General features: G+C 42.1%; 1 protein-coding gene across 1 annotated transcript in view; it reads right to left on the reverse strand.

Moving 5' to 3' along the window:
• Positions 1-17,126, reverse strand: part of LOC142289798 (uncharacterized) — an 89,832-nt gene that overhangs the window by 59,124 nt on the left and 13,582 nt on the right. The window contains exons 2-3 of the mRNA XM_075333729.1: positions 14,553-14,888; positions 7,246-7,563 (exon numbers count right to left, since the gene is read on the reverse strand). Coding sequence (XP_075189844.1) covers positions 7,246-7,563; positions 14,553-14,888 — 654 coding nt within the window. The remainder of the gene's footprint in view (positions 1-7,245; positions 7,564-14,552; positions 14,889-17,126) is intronic.

Here is a 17,126-nt window from a genome sequence, read left to right on the forward strand (position 1 = left end):
ACTTCTGAATATCCTTTTTAAAATGTGGAGCCCAAAACTGGATCCCATATTCCAGTTGTGGTCTTACAAGTAATTTATAGAGGGGTAACAATACGTTGGGATCATGGGATGTAATCTATCTTTTTATACACCATAAAATCTTGTTTGATTTAGCAGCTGCTGATTGACATTGAGTACTGCTACTCAGCTTATTTGTAATCAGAATACACAAGTCTTTCACCTGTTCTGTAGTCCCGAATTTACTTCCATTTAACCTATATACAGCTATAGGATTACTCCATCGTAGGTGCATTACTGTACATTTATCAACATTAAATCTCATTTTCCAAGTGTCTGCCCATTCTGACATCTTATCCTGATCGTTAACGTTTTGTAATATTGTACTATATTTGAATATCAAGGTCAGTTTTTAATATCCTACATAGTTTGGTGTCGTCAGCAAAGACTGACACTTTACTCTCAATGCCATCTACATGGTCATTAATAAAGATATTAAAAAGAATCGGTACTAGCACAGCGGTACCCCACTGCTGACTATAGCCCAATTAGAGAATGTAGTATGTATGACTATTCTTTGTTTCCTATCTTTTAGTCAACTCCTTATAGATAAAATTAAAATATCCTTATAGATAAAATTGTAAAATTCTCTTACATATACTGTATATACAGTACACAGTGATGAGCAAAAGGGTAATGATATTTTGAACTTTTTACTTTAATTATCCATACCATTGGTGGTATACATACACTGACAAGCAAAAGGGTAACAATGTTTTGGACTTTTGAATTTCAGGCGCCATATCTCACCATCCACTATATCTTTGAGCATGAGTCGACCTTCATTTTATAGACAATCATCTTGGCTATATAATACATAAATTTGACTTGTATCTATTTAGCAGATTATTAGTTATGCAGATTTTTGTCATGCTACTGATTTGCTCCTAAAAATTGAAATTTAAAATTTGTTATTATTATTATTAGTATTATTATATTGGTTGTACTTTGTAAATCAACCTTAAATTTTTAACTTTGCATGAATCCTTCTAGGCATGCTTTTTTTTATCAGATTCAAGCATGTCTGATCCAAGGTCTCTTCTACACATTCCCAGTAATGGAGCATACTGGTCTACTCAGTTGGGTATGTGTACAGATTTCTCTTCAACTCTACCCACAAGTGTTCAATTGGGTTGAGGGTTGAGATCTGGGGACTGTGGGGGCCAATCCGGCACCTCCACTTCATTGTCATTTTAATTTAAATTTTTAAGAGCAAAGCAGTAACAATGCAGTGACATGGCAAGAATCTGCATTATCATATGTTAAATATTTGCAAGTCAAATTTATTTATGAGATAGCCAAGGCTAGTGTCTATAAAATGAAGGTTGTCTCATGCTCAAAGCTGTAGTGGATGGTGAGATATGGAGCTGGAAAGTCAATACTGGGATTTTTTTCAATTCCCTCCTCTATGTGTTTTCCAGGATGTATTGGAGTACCTCCCCATTGACTTTTATGGTGTTCGGAGTCAAGTTCGGGTAAAGTCCGAGTACTGAACTGAATTTTTTAACTAATGTTCAGCTGAACCCAACGAACACGAACATCCACTGATCTGCTCATCCCTAATTCTATTCTCTTTTGTAGTTGACTTAATGCTATGCTTAGTGCAAAAACTAATTGCTCTGTGGTGTTGCCCTGTAATATCTTGTCCACATGTAACTGCATACTTATGTGACAGCATTGTCCCCTGGGTCAATGCATCAACAGATTAGTAATCATGAATTAGTGTGACCTGAAGTTTGTTAAATGGTATTTCTGTAGCCAACATTGACAATATAGCAGTTTATCCACAGATGGTGGGCTTCTTTAGCTTTCTCTGCTGTAGGAACAGTGGAACTATGGAACCCTCTACCAGTTTAAGTTTTTATCGCAAGTCATTGAAAAATATTAATTTAGAAATATTTGATTATTGAGGATGGTTCATTTATCCATATATTTATTTTGCCATAGTTGAAGTTGTAAAAGATTTTTGGGCACGATATGATGACTGCTGCTCATGGGGTTTTATGCATTTGTCTGGACCAACCTTGTGAGAGAATAGTTAAACGAATTTCTTGGTCAACTTTACTAAAAGCAGTTGCCAAAAGTGTTCACAGACTTGAAATTGTTTCAGAAAATGAAGAATTTCTCCCAGAAAATTATTGTAATTATACATGTTTGGTTATACATATGTTTATTTCCTTTCTTGTATTGGAACAACACAAAAAAATCAGAGAAAAAAAGGCAAATTGAACATAATTTCACACAAAATTCCAAAAAAGGGCCAAACAAACTTGTTGGCACCGTTCGAAAATTGTAGGTAAACAACTTTGTTCTAATCATGCTATACGCGTTCTAATTCACCTGATTCAAGTAACAGGTGTGGGCAATATGAAAATCAGACTTGAAACCAGATAAAAAGGGGAGAAATTGTCTCAATCTTTGCATTGTGTGTCTGTGTGTGCCACACTAAGCATGGAGAAAGAAAGAGGAGAAAATAACTATCTGAGGACTTGAGAACCAATTTTTCTTTAAATATCAACAATCTCAAGGTTACAAGTCCATCTCCAGAGATCTTGATTTTCTTTTGTCTACGGTATGCAGCATAATTTTCTGGGAGAAATATTTCATTTTCGGAACAATTTCAAGGGTGCCAACACTTTTAGCTATGACTGTAATGAGTATTATCTACTGTGAAAAATAAAAATAGTGCAATTAACAGAAGAGGTAAGGTCTTACAAGAGCTTTTATTGAGCTTTTTCATGTTTCTATTTGTTTTTGGTTGTTTGATGAGAAGTGGGCAATTTCAAGCACTGTACTAAAAAAACCTTTAGCCCTGGATTACTGTAAAGAAATATTATGAAATCAATAAGCAATAGTGATGAGCAAATATATTCAGCAGTATTTATTACTGGCATGAATATTAAGATTTTTTAGGGTATTCGTTACTTGTCGAGTATTTTGGCATTTGCCTCGTGAGTTGGAGTCTCCGCCCCACATGTTTGGCGACTGATTTTCAGCCACTAAACATGTTGGGATTGCGTGCCAATCACAATAATAGTGTAGCCATCTTTGCTATTGGCATTACTGTGATTGGCAGGTGCAGTGAAAAAAAAAATAAAAACTTATGTGCGGTCCCCCACCTATTTGTTATATCCAGCGCAGATAAAGGAGACAGCTGAGGACTGGTATTCTCAGGCTGGTAAGGCCCATGGTTATTGGGTATTCCCCAGCATAAAAATAGCAGCCCGCATCTGTGACGCCCTTGGACTAGTCAGGGCGTCACAGGGTACTTCACTCCCTACCCTTTTGTGCAGGACTCAACCCCTCATGGTTCTGGGTTCCCAACCTATGGTACTGCCTCCATCAGCATCCAAATCGCAACCACACCTCACACCATGTATAACAAAGAAAATCTAGCGCAATCCTATGGGGGCCATATCAAACACAGGGGAGATGTGCCATCTATAGTGGCCATGGGCAGCAGTATGGGGGCCATATCAAACACAGGGGAGATGTGCCATCTATAGTGGCTATAAGCAGCAGTATGGGGGCCATATCAAACACAGGGGAGGTGTGCACAGGGGGACGTGTCCCAGCACAAGGGGGCTATATTCAATATAAGGGGGCCATATCCAGATTAAGGGGGGCTAATTTTAGGATGGGGGCTATGAGGGACATATACCCTATATGATTTGTTAGACGGACACTGGCATTATAAGATGGAGCCCATTTAACATTAAAAAAAAATTCTCTTATCCTTCACTAAATTTGGCGGTGCGTCTTATAATCAGGTGCATCTCATAAAGCGAAAAATACGGTAAATATTAATTAATAGTGGGGAACATTAAATAATGTATAAGGACAGTTCATATAAAATGATCCCAAATTATGGGTTATGAACTGTATGATAAAATATGAACCACATGTAACAGTTACCAAAATGAGCAAAACCGCAGATCTACCAACATTATTCACACCTACACAGGCTATGGATAATTTTTAAATTCTCCCTTCCTTTATATATTATACTCTGTTCACTTGTATTTCTTTGGTTTTTAACATGCTACAATTCTGGCAGGAAACTTGTGTAAAAACACAAACATGCTAGTGATTAGCATGGGTGTGAGTGTTTCCTTTAAAACAACCGACATTCTAATCCTCACTTGAACAAGACTAAGACTATGTGTCAAAACGCGTAGTTCAATGAGGCCTACTCCTAGCCCAATCTTTCTGCCAAGCCGCTGTATTTTAATGGAAATTTTCAAATAAATTTTGGACGTTTATTATACCCCGAGGATTGCGCTGGATTTTCTTTGATATACATCCTATGACACTTCGGCAGTGGAGCCTTCTGTGTGCTGGATCCAGGCGGGGAGCGGTGAATGGTGAATGGCAGTATCGGTGAGCTGAACTTCTCTCTCTTTTTTTATGTGACACCTCACACCACACCCTGTCAGGAACACCACTGGGCTGCCTAGCTGGAATAGGACCACCCTCCTAGGGGTCAGGCAGACTGGTGGGACGGAAGTAAGGAGAGTAGAGTGTTAGCCCTCAAGAGGTGAGAAGCTGAGAGAGTGGTGGCTACCTGTATGTTGCGGGTTGGGTCGCAGACGGTGGTCTGGGCCCAGAGGAGTCGTAGACCTGGTCCCAGGGTATTGAGGCTGGGTTTCTAGACCCGGTCTTGGAGGACGGTCAGCATCTCGAGCCTAATAACCGGTCTGGGACCGAAAGCAAGGCGGGTACAGGACCCTAGGTTGGGGAGTAGCTTCAAGCAACCCGGCAAATTAACCTGTGGAGGATAGTGACTCTATAGACTGTCCCCAAGAAGCTCAGAGATCGGGGGCATTAGCGCAACGAGGGGGATAGGGCTTTCCAACCCACGCAGCCCACGGAAATCCCAAGTGTGAGCCCTTGAGAGCGCAGCTCCACTACCAACAAGTAGGGAGCGGGGTCCAGACAGCTTTAAGCCAACGGGCCACCAGAACATTTCTAATTGTGCACGGAGGCAGGCTCCGGACTATCCGGCAGTACCAGAGGGGATGGACACCCGGAAAAGCTCCCCCAAGAGGGCAACGGCACCCAGAGACTTGGTTTACCTTGTTGTCAGAGTCTGCTTTGCGGTCGCATCATCACCAACACTGCCTGAGTGAGTACGTGGTCCTCCCCTGCTTCCAACCAGTGATGCGCTCCCCTACACCAGCTCCACCATCCAGAGTCCTGGGGTCTCCCCTACCCATGGAGGGAACGTCATCTAGCTGCCCCACTCCAACTCCTCTGGGTACTCCCATCGGCAGCGGCGGTACTCCCCTTACCGCGAACCACGGGTGGCGTCACGAACTCTAAATCCCCTGTAAATACCCCCCTTTTCATTTGAAGTGGCCGTGAGCCCCCGGGTCTGGAGACCCTCGAGCCACAGCAGACCCCACATCCAAGCGGTTTGACCGCTGCAGGGGCGGCACACATCCACTCTACAAATGGCTGCAATCTTGCTGCGGGTTCAACTGAGTTCACTGAAAACAGTGGGGGAGAACCCTAGTGTGAACTTGAGTGACCTGACTGCTGGATTGCCGGACTTCTGTGCTGCTGTAGAAGATTACAAGGCACTCCCAAGCTTGGCTGCAACATGCTTTTTATTTAATGTGCATAACAACAGAACGTTTTCGGTCCGTAGACCTTCCTCAGTAAGCAAATTCATGGAGTGAAGTTCAGCGTGGGTGATTAGCGCGGTGTCCATTAGCGCCATGGCAGCCTCCATGCGGCAATGGACACCGCGCTAATCACCCACGCTGAACTTCACTCCACGAATGTGCTTCCTGAGGAAGGTCTACATACCGAAAATGCTCTGTTGTTATGCAGATTAAATAAAACACACGTTGCAGCCAATCTTGGGAGTGCCTTGTATTCTTCTATTGACAAAAGGCCTTGGAACCTGAAGCGCACCCCAACATTTATTACTATCTGCACAGAGGAAGTGCCATTTACTTCTTGTTGTATTCTGTGCTGCTGTGTCCTGCTATCTGGCAGTGGGTTCACCGGTGGTCAAGCTTGGTACCATGGGAACCTGGCTGTGAATTCTGGTTATTTGACTGACATCATTTCTTCTCACAGCCGGGTCCCCTGCTGTAGTGATCGGTCGTGTTTTCCATCACTGCAGCTTCTGAATGTAGCAGAGCCGGGATCATCTTGGGACTTCATGTGGATGACGTCAGACCTGCTGGGGTGTTTTGAGTTTATTATATTGATGAAAGGGTGTTTTTTTTTTTTTAATTATTTAAAATAAAGGATTTTTGTGTGTTTGTGGTTTTTTTGTAAGTTTTTACTTACAGGGTTGGTAATGGAGCTGGTCTCATAGACACCTCTCCATTACCAACCCAGGGCTTGATGGCAGCTATGATTTTTGACAGATCACAGCTGACATCAACCCCATATATTACCCCAATTGCCACAGCACCAGGGCAATCAGGATGAGCCAAGTAGAACGCCACGACTAGCGCATCTAATGGATTCACCAATTGTGGGGTGGCTATGGGCTACTATTTTTAGGCCACGGAGGGCCCAATAACCATTGACCTTGCCAGTCTGAGAATACCAGTCCCCAGCTGTCTACTTTATCTGTGCTGGTTATCATAAAAGTTTTTTTTAAAATTACTGTATTTATTTAAATAATTAAAAAAAAAAAGTCACAAGAAAGTCTCTATTTGTGATAACCAGACAAGATAAAGCACACAGCTGAGTGCTGAAGCCCACAGCTGCCTACATTACCTGCGCTGGTTATCACAAATAGGTGGGGGACTGCACGTCAAAGTAGCGTAATACTCTGACAGCATTATTCTGAGAAACGATGTTGGTTTCAGATATGCATCCAGGCATTTTCCCCATGCTGTTGACATCCAATTTCAGCACTTTTCCAGCCATTTCAGCATTTTTACAGCCCCGCCAGACATCCAGGGAGGGTCCATCGGAAGAATATTTGAATTTCCCATTGACTTGCATTAGATTGGTTATTCATTTCGAATATACAGATAATATGATGTTTGAGATGAACAATCCAAACCCGAATATTTCACTATTCGCCCATCACTAATAAGCATATTTTTGAACTATTTATAGTGTTCATTTAAAAAGTAACCTTTTTGGAGATATTTTTCAAAATGAGTAGGTTACACAAATGAACCTGATATCATTGCCCATAAAATACATATTTCCTACCTAAAGTTATCAGCAGTAGGATTTCCTTCAAGATATATCCACCTCCTGACTCACGACACTGATAGAAACCACTGTCCCAAAGTTCCAGATTTGTCATTTTCATTACCAGGACTCTCATTTGGTCATTAACAAACACCGTAGATCTTGAGCTGTAGTCCATATTGCTGTTTCCATCAGAATGAACTATCCACTGAAGTTTATCTGGACCCATCATCTTGTACCAGGCTTTTGACCATTTCTGATTAGGATTATATTCACAATTCAATTCCACAGTGTCATAAGCATTAAAAATTGCCACATGTAACTTGGATGGTAAGCCTGTAGGTATTGAAATAATAACATTATTACATACTCAATGCAACTTGAAATAATATAATCTCTTATCACACAATTCATTTGAATGAGTCTGTCCTATCATATGACCTATCACCAATCAGCTGTTATTAGCTCCGATGGTGGCCGGATGTAAACAATGTACTTAGCAGCTGCCGGTGACACTACATATTGAACGGAGCCATGCAATAATCTTTAATACAGGTATAGTTCTTTAGTTTATTGTGTCCTGACCTTATTCTGTAGAGTTGCTCGGTGTAAAGGAAATGAGTTATCAAAAAATTTCATATGCTTTAAATCATTTTTATGATGGATTAATAAATTATATACGCTAGTTGCCTGTCTTTGGCAATGGTCTCCTAGCAGCTATTTTACCATGAAGGCCTGCTGCACAAAGTCTCCTCTTAACAGTTGTACTAGAGATGTGTCTACTGCTAGAACTCAGTGTGGCATTGACCTGGTCTCTAATCTGAGCTGCTGTTAACCTGTGATTTCTGAGGCTGGTGACTCGGATAAACTTATCCTCTGCAGCAGAGGTGACTCTTGGTCTTCCTTTCCTGGGGCGATCCTCATGTGAGCCAGTTTCTTTGTAGCGTTTGATGGTTTTTGCCACTGTACTTGGGGACACTTTCAAAGTGTTCCCAATTTTTTGGACTGACTGACCTTTATTTTTTAAAATAATGATTGGTCACTCGTTTTTCTATACTTAGCTGTTTTTTTCTTGCCATAATACAAATTCTAACAGTCTATTCAGTAGGACTATCAGCTGTGTAGCCACCAGACTTCTGCACAACACATCTGATATATATATATAGTACAGACCAAAAGTTTGGACACACCTCATCTCTAGAACAACTGTTAAGAGGAGACTTTGTGCAGCAGGCCTTCATGGTAAAATAGCTGCTAGGAAACCACTGCTAAGGACAGGCAACAAGCAGAAGAGACTAGTTTGGGCTAAAGAACACAAGGAATGGACATTAGACCAGTGGAAATCTGTGCTTTGGTCTGATGAGTCCAAATTTGAGATCTTTGGATCCAACCACCGTGTCTTTGTAGAAAAGGGAACGGATGGACTCTACATGGCTGGTTCCCACCGTGAAGTATGGAGGAGGAGATGGTGTGGGGGTGCTTTGCTGGTGACACTGTTGGGGATTTATTCAAAATTGAAGGCATACAGAACCAGCATGCCTACCACAGCATCTTGCAGCGGCGTGCTATTCCATCCGGTTTGTGTTTAGTTGGACCATCATTTATTTTTCAACAGGACAATGAACCCAAACACACCTCCAGGCTGTGTAAGGGCTATTTGATTAAGAAGGAGTGTGATGGGGTGCTACGCCAGATGACCTGGTCTCCACAGTCACCAGACCTGAACCCAATCGAGATGGTTTGGGGTGAGCTAGACCGCAGAGTGAAGGCAAAAGGGCCAACAAGTGCTAAGCATCTCTGGGAACTCCTTCAAGACTGTTGGAAGACCATTTCCAGTGACTACCTCTTGAAGCTCATCAAGAGAATGCCAAGAGTGTGCAAAGCAGTAATCAAAGCAAAAGGTGGCTACTTTGAAGAACCTAGAATATAAGACATATTTTCAGTTGCTTCACACTTTTTTAAGTATTTCATTCCACATGTTTAAATTCATAGTTTTGATGCCTTCAATGTGAATCTACAATTTTCAGAGTCCTGAAAATAAAGAAAACTCTTTGCATGAGAGGGTGTGTCCAAACTTTTGGTCTGTACTATATATATACATGTATATCTATCTATCTATCTGTCTGTCTGTCTGTCTGTCTGTCTATCTATCTATCTATCTAATCTATCTATCTATCTATCTATCTATTTATACACACACACACACACACACACACACACACACACACACACACAGAGTCATGGCCAAAAGTGTTGCACCCTTGAAATTTATTCGGAAAATGACGCATCTCTCCAAGAAAATTATTGCAATTACTCATGTTTTGTCATACACATGTTTATTTCCTCTGTTGACTTAATCTTTGCATTATGTGACTGTGTGTGCCACACTAAGCATGGACAACAGAAAGTGGTAAAGAGAACTGTCTGAGGACTTGAAAACCAAAATTATTGTAAAATTTCAATAATCTCAAGGTTACAGGTCCATCTCCAGAGATCTATATTGTCACATACAGACCAGTGAACATCTGGTGCACAACGAAAGACACAACAAGCAAGAGGTACACTTTAACAATGGTGGGCCCTGCCTCTCGGGAGAACGGTGAGTGGAACCTCCTGCATTAACCTCAAGTTGTTTCCTGTGTACCCTAGCATTCCTATACGGGGTGTTTCAACTTGTTGCTGAGCCAGATACCTAAACCTTCACTAGCACTGCAAACACCATGGCTAGTGAGAGGGTTGAAGAGAGACACTAGTTGCACTAATCAATATGGAAAAGAAAGGAAAGAGACAGGGGAATCAACAAAATAATAAGGTGCAATTTCATGGCTGCAGTCAGACACCAGGACTGCAGCCTACACCCCTTCTGACAACAAGGGCTCTAGCAGCTCTTTTCAACTCCAGGCCTAGCTTCAGAATTGATTCGGAATAATTGCCCCCCTCTATTGGGAGATATGACTACTTATAGGGGTTGGCAGTGGTCACAAAGTGGATTAACATGAAGATAGGTAATTAAGGCCGCTTTACACGTTGTGATATCGTGACCGGTTTTGCTAGCGTGGGTACCCGCCCCCATCGGTTGTGCGACACGGGAAAATCGCTTCCCGTGGCGCACAACATCGCGTGGACCCGTCACACTACTTACCTGCCCTGCGACGTCGCTGTCATAGGCGAACCGCCTCCTTTCTAAGGGGGCGGTTCATTCAGCGTGACAGCGACGTCATAGCAGCGTCACTGAACCTCCGCCCAATAGAAGCGGAGGTGTGGAGATAAGCGGGACGAACATCCCGCCCACCTCCTTCATTCCGCATTGCGGGCGGGAGGCAGGTAAGGAGAGGTTCCTCGTTCCTGCGGTGTCACACGGAGCGTTGTGTGCTGCCTCAGGAACGACGAACTACATCGTTACTGCAGCAGCAACGATATTCGAGAATGGACCCCCATGTCACCGATGAGCGATTTTGCACGTTTTTGCGACGATGCAAAATCGCTCATAGGTGTCACACGCAATGGCATCGCTAAAGCGACTGGATGTGCACCACAAATTCCGTGACCCCAACGAGATCGCTTTAGCGATGTCGCAGCGTGTAAAGCGGCCTTTAGAAGCTGCTGGCAAGGAAAACTGACATTATCCCTTGATTCACCAAAAGAAAGAAAAAAATTGTTTAATCTCCAAAGTCTCACAAGGCAAGGTGAGACTCAGGGCCCAAAGCTATCACAAGTCTCCTAACAACGGAAGACTTCAGTGACATTGATTTTCCTTTGTCCACAAATGCATAACATAATCAAGACGTTTACAACCCATGGCATTGTAACTAATCTCCCTGGACTTGGAAGACAGAGAAAAATTAATGAAAGGTTGCAATGTAGGATAGTCCGAGCAAGTTTCAAAGAAATTCAAGCTGTCCTGCAGACTCAGGGTGTATTAGTGTTAGCGTGATCTATCCATCAACATATAATTGAAATTAAATGCTGTGGCGGGAGACAATGGACAACCCCACTGCTGACACAGAAGTAAAAAAGCTAGACTGCGGTTTGCCAAAATGTTTGTGAGTAAAGGCCACGTCTCACTAAGCAACATCGCTAGCAACATCACTGCTGAGGCACGACTTTTGTGACGCAACAGCGATGTTGCTAGTGATGTTGCGGTGTGTGACATCCAGCAACAACCTGGCCCCTGCTTTGAGGTCGCTGGTTGTTGCTGAATGTCCTGGACCATCTTTTAGTTGTTGCTCTCCCGCTGTGAAGCACACATCGCTGTGTGTGACAGCGAGAGAGCAACAACTGAATGTGCAGTGAGCAGGGAGCCGGCTTCTGCGGACGCTGGTAACCAATGTAAATATCGGGTAACCAAGAAGCCCTTTCCTTGGTTAACCAATATTTACCTTCGTTACCAGCGTCCGCCGCTCTCACGCTGTCAGTGCCGGCTCCCTGCTCCCTGCACACATAGCCAGACTACACATCGGGTAATTAACCCGATGTGTACTCTGGCTAGGAGTGCAGGCAGCCAGCGCTAAGCAGTGTGCGCTGGTAACCAAGGTAAATATTGGGTTGGTTACCGCTGCTGGCTGGGGGCTGGTCAATGGTTGCTGGAGAGATCTGCCTGTTTGACAGCTCACCAGCAACCCGTGTAGCGACGCTCCAGCGATCCCTGACAGGTCAGGTTGCTGGTGGGATCGCTGGAGCGTCGCTTAGTGCGACGGTACCTTAAGCCAAAATTCTTCTGGGAAAGTGTCTTTTGGACAGATGAGACCAAGATACAGCTTTTTGGTAAAGCACATCATTCTACTATTTACAGAAAATGGAATGTGGTCTACAAAGAAAAGAAACTACCTACAATTAAATATGGTTGAAGTTCAAATATGTTTTGGTTTTGTTTTGCTGTCTGTGGCACTGGGTGCTTTGCAAGGCATCATGAAATCTGAAGATTACTATAGTACAGTGTCCATTTGAGGACATGATCATATTTCAGTCTGTCAAACATCAGAAATACCTTGTTTTATCACTGATAACTGACAACTGGATCACTGGCAACTGATCTCTGACAACTGATGCTTGATCATTGACAACTGATCACTGACAACTGATTCCTGATCACTGATAACTGACCACTGACAACTGATACCTGATCATTGACCACTGACACCTGATCACTGACTTCTGATACCTGACATTTTTTTCCTATGATATATTACTACCCAAATATGAAATCCAATAAATAATGAACCTATAGCTTAATGGTAAGGCATCTGTGTCACACATAGCATTATCCTTTCAAATAAAAAATAAATAAAAAAAATAATGCACCCATCCACTAGGGGGACTAGAACCCAGAGCTCTGGCCTTTCCCACAGACCTCCTCCAAGCCACATGCAAATGATATGTGAGTCTGATCAGTGAGTGGTGATATGTGAGAATGTCACAATACCTGCTTGGTTAATCTCATAGGGAAAAAAAGACAGCCTTCCCCCCATGTCTCCAGTGCATGGCTGAGTGGTAAGGTTGCTACCTTTGGAGTGTGCTACATGGGTTCATTTCCAGGAGTGGAAGAAAAATTAATTTTTCCTTTTTCTAAATTCTTCTGCTCACACACGAATTGCAGTGATAACTGATATGTGACATGTGAAGGAGTCAGAAGTCACATCTCAGACATCAGAATGACTGAAAGGTGCCAACAGTTTCAGTCATGACTGTATATAAGATGTATTGGCATTGTTTAATTTTAGTCAAATCAGAATTTTATTAAAACAAACAAAATGACTAATTTTGTCATTTTCATTTTGCCCGCTGGGGCTATTTTAGACTTAAACTTCCTGTTTTTTTTCAGGAAAGGTTTTCAGCAGGTTCATAATCATCAGAGTCAGGATTACAAAGACAGGTATTGTCTATATTCACAACTCATAATGAATGATCCAACAATCACAGCAGCTGACCCTGCTCACCCTATCTTCACATGGACATTTGCATTGGCTCATTAGATGATTCAATATAAAAGATATGCTGTCAGTCTTTTGCTGCTAATGTCCCTGTGGATTTTTTTGAAACAAAAGAAAGTTAAGAGTCTGAACAAGCACCAGGGACCAGTGTGACAGTTGTAATATTTCTCAGTTTTATTTAAAATACAGATTGTGATATAGGGACTATTTTTTAAACCAAAAGTAAAACCACATATACATTTAAAGCAAAAACCTGATTTAAACAATAGATCATCAGACAATTATCACTTCCCATTGAGGAGAACCTAACAGCTGATTCACCTTGTCCAAACAAGAGACAGCACTGATCAGACTCTGGCTGCTTTATTGCACCCATGTATGTTTTACTCAGAAATACTGTGGTAAGTCAGAGGAAATATACTTTGAAAAGTCGGGAGAGGACTATGTATCTTGGATGACTAGTCCAAAGTAGGTCCCCAGTAGCTTCTCTCTAACTTGCCAACAGTAAGACGACATCTTTTTGTTTGGTTCCTATCAAACTAATGCATCTCTTTGGGTTAAAAAACCTACAATTTATGAACCTGCTAATGAAGAATTGAAATTGCTTAATGCTGAAGAGCAGGAGTACTCAATCAGAAGGCATGACCCTGTAGTCTAATAAAAAGACTGATGGCACATCCTACCTTTCGATTACAGGATCATGCCTTCTGATTGAGCACTCCTGCTTTTCAGCCGTAGTCTATTTTAATTCTACATTAGCAGGTTCCTGTCCGCTCATAAATTGCAGTTTTTTTTAACCCAAAGAGAGACCTTAGTTTAATAAGGCTCCAACAAAAAGAGGTCACCTTGCTGTTGGGCTCACATAAAACTGGCCATTTTTGTTTGCTAAGTATCTAAATTTTTACATGTTTTTCATAGCATTAATGCATGTCTATATTCCCATATTCAGAATTAAACATAACTTGGAACTACAGAGCGCAACTGTCTCTTTTTTGTTACTATGTTTCATGTTCAGTTTGCACTTTGAAAGGTAGGATGTTTCATCAGTCTTTTTTATATATCTGTCTAGGCAGCATAATGCCATGTCTTGGGTCAAATAATTTTTCAGATGAGTATCTGGAAGATAGGTACTGTTCATATTCATATTACCTATTGTTTTCTAGCCACTAGTTATTTTACCAATCAGCAATTGCTTGGATGCCATTTTAGAGATGATCCATTACTGTCAGGTCAATCTCATTTTAGATTAAGGATAGAGGACCTAGGTTTGACATACTTCTCTATACATGGTGATGAGGTATTAATCCAACATACCTTAAACAAGTTGTAGAAATGAAAATTTAGTGCATCTGGAAAAAGTAAAAGTCTAAAGTACCACTTCATATATCAACTTACCAAAAACCACTTGCAGGAGAACATTCTCAATGATATTATAGTCTTTTCCAGTCCATATTCGCCATTTATACAGACCAGTGTCCCAATGTTGTAAATTCACCATAGTCACATTTACTACTCCAATACTGTCAGTGGTTTGTGAAATAAACACTCTTTCGAAGGGTCCATTTTGGTTGACAACACTTGTGTCCACGATATTTTCACATTCTGTCATGGACACTTGCCTGCACCAGCTGCTTATCATATTCTTGTACCAGTAAGTGTTATAGTTAAGCGTGATGGTCACTGAGCCCATAACTGCAGCCTGCACCTCGCGCACTTGTAAATCTGAAGAACCTGGAGAAAAGGATAAATACAATAATGAAATTGGTGCAGACCAAGGACTTATCTCCAATTCAAAGTTCCTGAAACTCCCTGGTCCTAATGAGGTAAAGAGTATCACTACTTTTAGTGCACATTGTAGTAGATCTGCAAATGGTAAATTCAACATATACTTGGCCTAACTTCACAAACTCTTACAAGTACATCTCGATATATTAGAATATCATCAAAAAGTTATTTCAGTAATTCAATACAAAAAGGAAATGCATATATTGTATAGAGTCATTACAAACAGAGTGATCTATTTCAAGTGGTTATTTCTGTTAATGTTGATTATTATGGCTTACAGCCAATGAAAACCCAAAAGTCCTTATCTCAGAAAATTTGAATAATTATCACAAAACACCTGGAAAGGCTTCCTAAGCATTTAACACTAGAACTACTGAGGTAGCCATTTTGACTACTTTGCACCATGTATTTTTATATAGGTGTCACGAGTCCAGTAGTTCTAGTGTTAATATGGTCCCTTAGTTTGGTTCAGTAGGCTACACAATCATGGGGAAGACTGCTGACTAGACAGATGTCCAGAAGGCAGTTATTGATACACTCCACAAAGAGTGTAAGCCACAAAAGGTCACTGCTAAAGAAGCTGGCTGCTCAGAGTGCTGTATCCAAGCATATTAATGGAAAGTTGAGTGGAAGAAAAAGGGTGGTAGAAAAATATGCACAAGCAACCGGGATAACCGCAGCCTTCATAGGATTGTTAAGAAAAGACCATTCAAAAATTTGGGGGAGATTCACAAGGAGTGGACTGCTGCTGGAGTCAGTGTTTCAAGAACATGGGCTACAACTGTCCCATTCCTTGTGTCAAGCCACTCATGACCAATAGACGACTGTCCTGCAACGGGCATGATGAGTGTTTTCAGACCAACCGAGGTCTGACACACAACGAAAAAACACCGAAAGAACACCACAGACAAGGGGGAAACAAAGAGGACACAATAGCAATGGTGGGCCATGGAACTAGTGAGAGGGTTGATGGTCAACTCCTAACTTTACCTGAGCTGAACCTAGTCTCCTAACCACTCTCTATACAGTTTCCCCAACTGTCACTGAGCAGCACCCTAGGTCCCTAAGAAACCCTATAGAGGCCCTGATTAGTGAGAGATTGGTGAGGTTCACTACACCCACCACTGCACTAAAGAACCAAAAGAGGAGAGGATCGATCCTTCCTTCTTTCCTTCCTCACAAGAGGTGTGACTACAAAACAGGTGCAGCTGACCTCAACTGCAGCAGAGCTACAAACAGAAAAACTGGCATTAACTACAGTGGAACCTCGCTTAATGAGTAACCCAGTTAACGAGAATTTCGCTTAACAAGCAAATCTTTCTGTAAATTTGTAACTTGGTTTACGAGAAAGCTTTGCCGTATGAGCAAAATACTCACCGCACACACTTCCGGTTCTGTACATCCACCGCGCTCTAACCCACTCTTGCAGTCTGCACAAACACACACAAGCACGCACAAACACGCACGCACACACATACGGTATTATGCTTACCTTCCGTTCCGTCGCCGGCCTCATGGTTCTTGTAGTTCGCCGGTATATCACGACGAGGGAGGAATCCTCGTGGCGAACTACAGGACCCAGGAGGCCGGCAATGAAACGGAAGGTAAGGTGAGCATAATATGTGTACCTTCTGTTCCATTGCCGGCCTCCTGAGTCCTGTAGTTCGCCGCTCCAGGCTGTGTATCGACAACCATAGCGACGAAGCAGGAACTTCCTCTGTCACCGCTACTCAAAGGCAGCGCACTGACCAATCAGAGGCAAGTGGCTCCTGCCTTTGATGTCAGTGCTCTGGGTGCGGAAGTTCCTCCCTCGTCGTGATGGTAACCTGATACACAGCTCGTACTAGCAAACAGCAAGTCCCAGGAGACCGGCGATGGAACGGAAGGTAAGGTGAGCATAATATGTGCATGTGCGTGCGTGCTTGTGTATTTGTGTGTGTTTGTGTGAGTTTGTGTGTGTTTGTACGTGTTTGTGTGTGTTTGTGCATGTGTGGAATGACACAATAGGGGACCAGGATGGGACATTTAACAAGTTGTGGAACGACTTGTCTGCATTGCAATGATTTCCTATGGGAAATCTTGCTTTGCTGAACGAGTAACTTAGTTAACAAGCACAGTCCCAGAACGGATTGTTCTCGTTAACCAAGGTTCCACGGTACTTCAGTGCCAAAGGAAATGAAATGA

The sequence above is a fragment of the Anomaloglossus baeobatrachus genome, chromosome 2, assembly GCF_048569485.1.
Source record: "Anomaloglossus baeobatrachus isolate aAnoBae1 chromosome 2, aAnoBae1.hap1, whole genome shotgun sequence".
Classification (NCBI taxonomy): Eukaryota; Metazoa; Chordata; class Amphibia; order Anura; family Aromobatidae; genus Anomaloglossus; species Anomaloglossus baeobatrachus.